The 9,730-nt window shown below is 40.9% G+C and overlaps 1 protein-coding gene across 3 annotated transcripts in view; it reads right to left on the minus strand.

Moving 5' to 3' along the window:
- The window catches only part of LOC110506653 (12S rRNA N4-methylcytidine methyltransferase), a 55,294-nt gene that overhangs the window by 45,417 nt on the left and 147 nt on the right, over positions 1–9,730 (minus strand). Inside the window, exons 1-2 of one of the 3 annotated variants that reach the window (XM_021586434.2) lie at positions 9,455–9,705; positions 8,920–9,168 (exon numbers count right to left, since the gene is read on the minus strand). In XM_021586434.2, coding sequence (XP_021442109.2) covers positions 8,920–9,165 — 246 coding nt within the window. In that variant the 5' untranslated portion in view covers positions 9,166–9,168; positions 9,455–9,705. Of the gene's footprint in view, positions 1–8,919; positions 9,169–9,454; positions 9,721–9,730 lie in introns of those variants that run through there. The other 2 variants (XM_036963295.1, XM_021586435.2) reach the window with 2 other exon arrangements.

Raw genomic sequence — 9,730 nt, forward strand, 5'->3', positions numbered from 1 at the left:
TACCCATAACACAACACATTTTTATTGTAGCCCTGGACAAGCACACCGATACAACTGGTCAACTAATCATCAAGCCCCAGATGAGCTGAAAGAGGTGCGTTTGTCCGGGCTAAAACAAAAATGTGTACTGTTGGGGTGCTTGAAGACCAGAGTTGGCAAACACTGATTTAGATGGCATGGGCTGCATTTAGACAGGTAGCTCAATTGTGATATTTTGTTTCACTAAATTGGTCTTTGAACCAATCAAATCAGCTCTGAAAAGGATCTGCTGTGAAAAAATCTGATGTGATTGGTCAAAGGAACAAAATAAAATATTTGAATTGGGCTACCTGTGTAAATGAGACAAAGTCAGTCTGGTCTAAAGTATGCTATACATAACACTGTAGACTGAAGGTCATGCCAAAATGATGTCAACAATCAGTCAACAATCAGTTAAACTGGATTTGCTGTCAAATTCAGGAAATGTTTTACATCAGTGATGAGTTTAAAATGTTGAATTGTACATCAATAACCAATGATGATTACAGTGCCACAATGTTTGACATGTCCTGTATGATAGGAAAATGACAGCAGTGTTAGGGAGGGTCACAAAACGAAACAAGACAAAATGACAGGCTTTTCAACTCGCCCCCTCTGAACTTGCCTCAGACAAGAGAGCTAGTTTAATTTCCAGCGCTGTATTACAAAGCACTAAAATTGTTCCATATGCCTACCAAACCTCTATGACCTGTGTATGCACTATACACAGGCCCCATTACTCATGAATGCATTTATTGGATCGATGCATTGTTAGCTGCCCCCCCCCCCCCCCCCCCCCCCCCGGCTGTCAAAAATAAACACAAAACCACTAGGGGGGATCCATGGTGGCATGAGCATACTTGCAACAATAAATAAATAAATAGGGGTACATACTTTGAGGACTTGTCAAATCAGGTGATGGGCTAACAACTGCACTTCAATTAAATCTGAGGCTGTTTCCCATTAGTTAAAATTAATATATACACTGATTGTTTAAAGCAAAACCTGAACAATCCAAATAAAGTCTATTGTAAGCCCCGTTCAGCAGGTATAGCCAGATGAAAGTTGTGTCTCTGTTACTGATATTGCCTGGGGTTGTTGGGCATGCAAAAATACTTGTAGCTCAATGACAGTTACATGCAGTTCGACACTGAAGTAGACGCATCAGTTATCACAAAAGATGAGAGGTATTTCGGAAGGTAGAAAGAAACTATTTTTGTGAACCGACAATTCGGCAATTTAAATAGATAGTCTGACTGATGCATGCTACATTTGGATCGGTTTGGGGTCCGCAGACCGATGCACTTCTATCTTAAACATTTGAATTGGGGACCGATGCGTATCGGTAAATAGTTACATCCCTAATATTAACCCCAAAAATAATTCATCTGCCGTAACTTTACTGTATCCTAGCTAACAAGTGATACATACATCTATTCATAGGGATGGCTCAGAGATAGATAGAGGACGAAACATTGTATATGTCCCATTATGGCATCTGTGAGAGCATGGTCAGATGAATTGAGGCCATCACCATTTTGAAGTAGTACATTTTCTTCTTCTACTACTACTTTATGAGTTGGTAAACCAACTGAAAGGGTCCATACGGCCACCTGCAGTGTGTTATTTGTACAGGTATGAAGCCAAGGTTGGCAATTTACTGCCACCTGCAGTTATGGAATGTTTGCTCACGTGTATAATTCATTGGCTGATCACTCCTGGTGACCTGGATGGAATTATGTGATCCTTCCTTAACCCATAGGAAGTCCCAACCAATTGACTACTTCAGAATAGTGAAAGTCCTCAATGGCACTGCCTAATCTAAAACATGCTTTTGGGTACTAGAGTCCTCTATCCATCTCTATGGGTTGGCTACACTTCCAGGATTACAAGCTAGCTAGCATCAGATCATCTGAGAAACATTGAAGGTTCTGATGAGAATATGAGGAAGATATGTAACTTCTTATAACTTGTCAATCTGATCTTAAAAGCACATCTCGGCAGAATTTTTTTATTATAATAAATAGATTTATATATGTTTTTTAATGCGCAGTTGGGCAATGATTTGGCAGCGATCGTGCACCACTGCTAAATAAATATAGGGGAACACTGAACCCCATACTCCCCCTCACCCCAAAGATAATAATAACTAATAAAGGAAATATTAGTGGACATAATGATAACATTAAATTCACAAACATAGCTGGAGATGTACTTTTTCAGGAAACGGTTTCATTATGGAGATCTACTGTAATACATTTAAGAGAAATCCTCATTCAAATAATGCAGTTTTTGAGCCCTCATTCAAACCCCAATCAAGGACATGTTGCAGGGATGAGTCATCATCTCAATCCAGCTGTCCACGGGGCATACATCTGATTAGCATACCCACGCTCACACACCAGGCGCAAATGTAAATATTGTAATAAAACCCTCCGTAATAACATTGCTCTCGTGTCTTGGAAAGGCTTTGCTTTGTTTATTTTTCCCACTTTCAGCAGTATTGTATGACTGTGAGCAAGTACGCAAATAATAGTTATTAAAACTGGATTTCAGGTGCAGCTTTCTGAGATCCTTCTACAGGCAGCCTCCTCTCTATTCTGTTCCTTATGCTCTCTCTCCTGCCATTTTTATCATTAGTATAAATATCATCCTCATTATTGACAACATGGGTAACCATCGAGGCAGATATTCAACTGTTCATTTTGATCTCAAGATATCAATAACTGAAGTAAAATTCATGGAACCTGTTGACAAAACAAGCAAATTCTGCACACAGTAATGTTCTCATGTGTAATGTAAGCAACTAAACAAACTGGCACAAGGATACGTTTGGGTGTGATACGATAAAAACGGCTATATTCACACATTATGGACTTGTGCCACTAATAGTTTGCATGTAGAGTACATTGATGTACATGTATTTAAAAGAAACTAGAGCCACAGACTGTAAGATGAAAGGGTTAAAGTAGCTCAACATGACAGTCCGGTGGAGCACCCACAAGGGGGTTGTCTGCTCAGCAATGCTGAACCACCTGCTGCTCTATAGACTCAGGCACCCCATTTCACTAATGAAGTCCCAGACTCTCTTTCACACCACGCCCCCATCACCACTATGAAATGGTCTACTCATGAAAGTAATGAGCCAGGGAGGGAGAGAGACTCTGCTGGCCACTGATAACCTCAGACTAAACTTGCAACCTTACGAGACAAGGGCTTAATATCTGGCCGTCAATCAGCCCCGGCGTCCCTAGCTGGAGTGTTTAATTACAAGGATAAATTATTCACCAGCCTCCTCTTTCACTACACTGTGCTCCGAAAAACAATGGAGGAGTGAGAAAAAAAAAACATTGGCCGTGGCCCACAGGGGGCCCCAATTTTACCCTTGGGGGACAGTTAACCCCCTGCTCTTGTACATACACAGAGTGTGCAAAACATTATGAACACCTGCTCTTTCCATGACATCGACTAACTGATCAGGGGAATCCAGCTGAAAGCTATGATCCCTTATTGATGTCACCTGTTAAATCCACTTCAATCGGTGTAGATGAAGGGGAGGAGACAGGTTAAAGAATGATTTTTAATCCTTGAGATAATTGAGAGATGGATTGGGTGTGTGCGCCATAGAGAGGGTGAATGAGCAAGACAAAATATGGAAGTACTTTTGAACGGGGTATGGTAGTAGATGCCAGGCGCATTGGTTTGTGTCAAGAACTGCAACGCTGCTGGATTTTTCACACTCAGTTTCCGGTGTGTCAAGAATGGTCCACCACCCAAAGGACATCCTTTGTCTATGGGAAGCATTGGAACGCTTTTGACACCTTGTACAAAACATTAACAAATTGAGGCTGTTCTAAGGGAAAGGTGTTCCTAATATTGAGGTCCTTCTACTTCAAAAAGCACAAGAAAGAAGATTTCGACTCCCAACATCTCAGATTGTTCTGAAATAGTTTCTGTTGTTAGAAACTAATAAGATTCTGTATACTGGTTGTTAGGGTGGGATTGGCGTGGGGTGCAAGGGGTCCGTGGGTGGCTTTTGACTATTTATTTGGATTCCTCATGTCTTACTCCCTGTTAGAAAAAAGTTTGGTTCAAATCAGATGTTAGATAGTTATTGAATAGTATATGAATCCTATAAATGAAAAATTGCCAATTTGGGAGCAATTTAATTAGCTTAATTTATCAGAGATGAAATTATATTTCAACAAAATAATGTTGCAGGAATGTATTATCTGTTTCTAACTACGGAAACTATTTCAGAACAATCCAAGATGGTAGGTGTCGTGTCATGAAATGACCCACTTCCAAAACTGTCATTGGCATGGTTTTCTATTTTTCCCTAGGATGTTTTTCAAAGTCAGTTTTAAATCTAGTTTCCTGCAATTTTACATATCTTGCCATAGCATGAGTACACAGCATAAGCCATCTGAGTGACTCAAACATTATAACAAAATCAATGTGGGCCTCATGCCATGACATTTTTTGATTCTACATGATTCTCCACCATAATTTGCAAATAAATTCATTAAAAATCCTACAAATGTGATTTTCTGGATTTTTTTCTCTCATTTTGTCTGTCATAGTTGAAGTGTACCTATGATGAAAATTACAGGCCTCTCTCATCTTTTTAAGTGGGAGAACTTGCACAATTGGTGGCTGACTAAATACTTTTTTGCCCCACTGTATAGCGCCGTTATCTTTTCTACATACTTTATATATGGTTTAGTCGTTTAAGTTTACACTGAAACATGTAAACAAATATGTATGTCTTATCATATTTTTTGGAGTGGAGGCAACGATTTAGCAGCGGTAGCCTTTATGTAAATGGAGCTATTTATGTAAATGCATAGGCAACCACAAACAGTTGCAAAAGTCTCTGGATAAGAGCCAGTTAGGTCATCCATTTCTTCACTTATTTATTTTTTTATTTAACAGATTGAACTATACATTTTTAAAAACTATTTATGCTGAGTAAGTTGAATCTCTGCAGTTCAGCACATACACTTTCCTGTCTCCCTGTTTTACAGACAGCAGAAAGTATAAAGGTGCTTTGATTTCCTAAAAGTCATTTTGTTATTTGTCTAACAAATATCATTGGAACTAAAACACTCTTGTAAAAGGACATTGTACTTGTTATGTATTTAAATTCAGGTAAGGAGAAGGTGTAACACGGGAGGCCATTTTAATTCCACAAGGGGGAGTGTGGTGAGACTGCAGTGGCCACCTCGTTTTCCCTGCTAAAGCAGTAGTGAATCTTTCCCTGGACACCCAGTTGACGGCTCATTAATCTGCCCTGGCGGAGGTCCCCAATCCTGGCACCAGGGTAAGGTGAAACCACCGAGGTAAGGAGGGGACGAGAGCCACAACAACAAGACGGGGGATTCCTGACAGCATAAAAACAAAGAAATCACTTCCTGCACGTGGAGCCACCGGGATGTCATCTGTGAGTGGGCGTGTGAAAGTGAGGGGGGACCACACATACGGAGAAACACTCACCCACTATCATCTGTGGGCTTGTAATGAGGGATGCTGGAGGAGAAAATCTATTGCAGTGGTCGTGGGTGGACCTGACAAAGACAAAACACTCAACAATATTGAGTTCCGGGGCTGGGCGACAGGCTTTTAGTCCATACATTTTGAAAAGATGTCTCTTTTCCTTAGAGTGATTGGGGAGGTCGTGAATGGGGGCTGTATAAATGGTTCAACTTGCTGAGAAAAGTTCAAACTTATTCTTTCTTTTTAAATATTGTATAAAAGCTATGTTCTACACTTGCAGAGAACACTTGTGCAAGACAGTTTTCTTCATTGTTTCATTCAAACAATTAGGTTACAACAAAGGGAGTGTCAGGGATGATGCAGGGGGTTTCATCAAGGCTATTAACTTAGCCCGAGTAAAAAAGCTGAATTGTATCATCAGCCAGGGTGTACCAGTGATTTATGATTACTGACGGATGGGCTAGGAACACAGAGATACTCTCTGTATGTTCCTAGCTGACGGGGCAGCCCTGACATTATGTGGTGATGCTGACTGACACTACCTTCTCTAGTGTATTATGATCAGTCATTAAACTAATGACTTGCAAGTATCAAAAGGAGTGACAGAGTAGGGGACTTTTAAAATATGGCCATCCTATTCATCCATTTCAAAATCTTAGTGGCACTTTGTTAGTGTTAGTCATCTTCTGACACCTTCTTACTTTGATTCAATTGGATTTATTGGAGTCATTTTCATAGCAATAAGCAGACAGAAATCCTGTTCCTCCATGTAAATAAAATACCCTATCCTCCAGCTCCTCCTGTCTTGAGTAAAGTAATAACCTCCAGGTCAGGAAAAGCCTGATTCTGCCCTGAGAAAGGATATCCTTCTCCAAGCCCCAGGCCGCCGTCTCCCACATCACGGTTTACCTTTAGGCCTCACACTGACCATTATTCAATTAGCCAAATGCTAAAATTGCATCAAGATGGTGAAGAAAATTAGGTTAAAATGGTTATCCGGCTGGCTAAGCGCATTCACGTTCAAGGTGAATAGAAAAATAAATTGTACAAACTGTAATCTTTTGAGAGCTAATTTGGTGGTTAATGAGGCCAATCTAGTTTGGGTAATTTATGGTTGATGGGCAGGGAAGGAAGGCCAGCAGGAGAGCAACACTGTGGCTGCTTGAGATAAAGCTCATTTCTGGAGTATAAAAAGGTTTTACAAGGTCCATCTCTAGACTTATCAACTATCTCTAGACTGATCAGCACAATTAAGACCTAAGCCCACAACCTTATTGTCATGTCTGTAAGTAGTACAATCACTTGTTATTTTAAGGGCTGTGCATGTGCATCACTACTAGCCCTGACAGTGTGAGAGAAATGTGGGGAAATATCACAGTCCACCTGTGTAGATATCTGCGCTGGACTTCATGCGTGGGAGGCGGCAGGGCATGAAAGGCTGCATTGCCATTTACCCACTTTGGTGTAATTACAGCATTTGCTCTCAAATACCCATCATCTCCCTAAGTGCTCCATTCATACACACTATGCTTAGCCTGACAGGAGCAACTACGCAGGGTTGATTGCTTTACAATAGCAGATCAAAATATTAATCTGACTCAGTTCAGTGATTTAAGTGAGTATTTGGCTAACATGGAGCGTGGGTTTCCTCCCAGTCATTGACTTGTCAGTGAAACCCTCACTTAAACAAACAGGGTCTGTGATTACACTACCTAGCTGCTCTACGGGACAGCTGATGAAAACAGAGTGCAGACACCTGATTGCCTGACTGGTTCATTGACAGAAATGGTGGAGGATTTCACATGGAGAATCTCTACCATAAGAATTTCTACTGTAAGACTGCTTCAGTGTTTACATGTGCTGGTAGCTGTTTATTTACATGTATACATTGACCAAGGCTGCTATTACATATAGCCTAATAGACCACATGAATGAAAAAACATTTGATTTATTAGGCGCATGTTTGTGAGACCTTATATTACAGTTTATAAATAGTTGCCATTGTCATTGCAATGTTTCAGCAAGCAGTCTGAACATGATGCATTTGAATTCTCCATCAAAGAGAAATTACAGTAAGAGCTGGATTCAATCAAACATGCCAAAGTAGGCTTAGTGTTTATGTAGTTTCTATTTACACAGCTAGCCTACTTCCTGCACACACAAGTGTCTCAGTCTGAAAGTTGAAGAAGGTAAGATGGGTGTGCAGTACCCAAAACATTCTGCTAATGTATTTGAGTAAGGGGGAGGGGACTGAGTATGCCAATGTGTATATACTGGAATGCTGGTTTGACAATGTTGCTACGAGTGTAATTACAGCATCATACACAAGTAAGCACAACTTAAAGGGGCAATCTGTGACTACCACATCCCACATGGACTTCTAAATGAATTATGTATACCCACTGATTCTTGAAGAATACCTTATACATTCCTTAAGAGCTTAGTTCAACTGTCGTACCCCATCAGAAACCAAAATATTGGCTAAACTTGTTTGTAATTATAAAACATTGTGGATAGTCAGTCCATACATAGCTCTGTCTATGAATATGAAAGTGGTTACATTTCTCAAACCCCATCCCTCAGCATTTTACCAAAACAGTGGCAGGGTGGACTGTATTATTGTTTAAACAGCAGATTGCTGCTTTAATGTAAAGTATTACAGCTTTTAATTACTGTTCTACGTTGCCGGTCTTCCAGCTTTTAATATGTTTTATTTCAGCATTTGGGGTTGAAGCACAAACTGTATCAAGCAATACCGTAATATATATGCAACTAGGCTACACCCTAGATAGGGCCTGTCAATGTGCAGTGACTAGAATTACATTTAAAAAATCCATGTAACACTTGTTTTTAATGGCAAGCTCTTGGCAAGCTTTATTGGGACAGTTGGTCAATGGGCGGACATTGAAGGAGTTACAGTAAGAGGCGCTAAAGTTCAGGCAGGAGTGTTGCAGACAGCACTCTATGTCCTGCCAACAGCTTTACGGTGGCACAATGCCTGACTAAGATGTTGACCCATGGCCCCCACCTGCCCTGTCCGTGCAGCATCTCTCGGCCACCCAGGGGGCCCATAAAGTCTTCATCAGCACTGCCCACCAGAAACAGAAGGCCTTTGACTCATGCCCATCTGTCCTGGTAGTATGTAAGGGAAAGCCAAGGTAGTGGGATCCTGGTGACTTAATGTGCCCTCTCAAGAGAAGTAGCTCATCTTATGACCTGAGAAGCGAAGTTAGGCTACGAACCATCTTTCAAAGAAAGCCGATTTCCATATGATTCTTCATTGGGGTAAAACAGGCAAAATGCACAACAAGCCTTACCTTCTGTTCCATAGAATATTTAACCATCAAGGGCTCACTAAGAGAAGGTGGGTTGACACACACTTACAGCGTATTAGAGAAGACTTACCTGGCCAGGTTGAATATCTAAACATCGGAGCACTTCTTTAAGCATGACAGGTGTGTGCAGTGTCTGTTCAGCCAAGATGGTGGAGTCATCTTTACGTCTGTCCTGGTGACCAGGCTCCATGGGAGCAAAGCCAGAGTAGGACAACCTACTCCCCTTCCATGGCTGGCTGACTCTACAAGCAGCATCAAGAGCCACTCTCCATGATGATCTCAAGGTGGGACAAGCAAACACATGCTGGCATGCCATGGTCTGAAGAGAATTGGGAGGGGACAGACATATGATGAAAGTGACATGACAAACACACAGCAACTTTGTAAGATAATATTCTAGCTAGTGGCTAATGCAATAAATGGAAGTCATAAAGAATGGTATTAGAGAGCTACAATATGTAGCTAACATTTCTACCTAAGCTAGCTAGGTATCGGAAAATATAAAGCATTGATCCGTTATTTCTATCTAGTTATCCAGCTACAGTAAATAGCTAGCTACTTAGCCAACTACACAGTAAACCAAATCAAAGTGGGCTACAGGGCACCTTTTACAGTAGAGTACAGTACTCAGTAGAAGAAACCACGTTGAAGAGTTGTCAAATTCCAAAGTGGAGAACTTCGAAACAATTATGTGTGTAGCTAACTTGGAAGCTACTCGCGTAAGACAGCTACGAGCTAGCTATTCTCAGGTGCATCTTCATAAAAAAACTCCCGGGGAAAAGTGTTCGGATATGTGAGTTCCGTTCCGCTGTAGTAGCTAGGGTTACAACACCTTGAATAGCTTGCAACTGGACGATGCAAATCGTACTTAGGACATTGGT

Source organism: Oncorhynchus mykiss, chromosome 26, assembly GCF_013265735.2.
Source record: "Oncorhynchus mykiss isolate Arlee chromosome 26, USDA_OmykA_1.1, whole genome shotgun sequence".
Taxonomy (NCBI): Eukaryota; Metazoa; Chordata; class Actinopteri; order Salmoniformes; family Salmonidae; genus Oncorhynchus; species Oncorhynchus mykiss.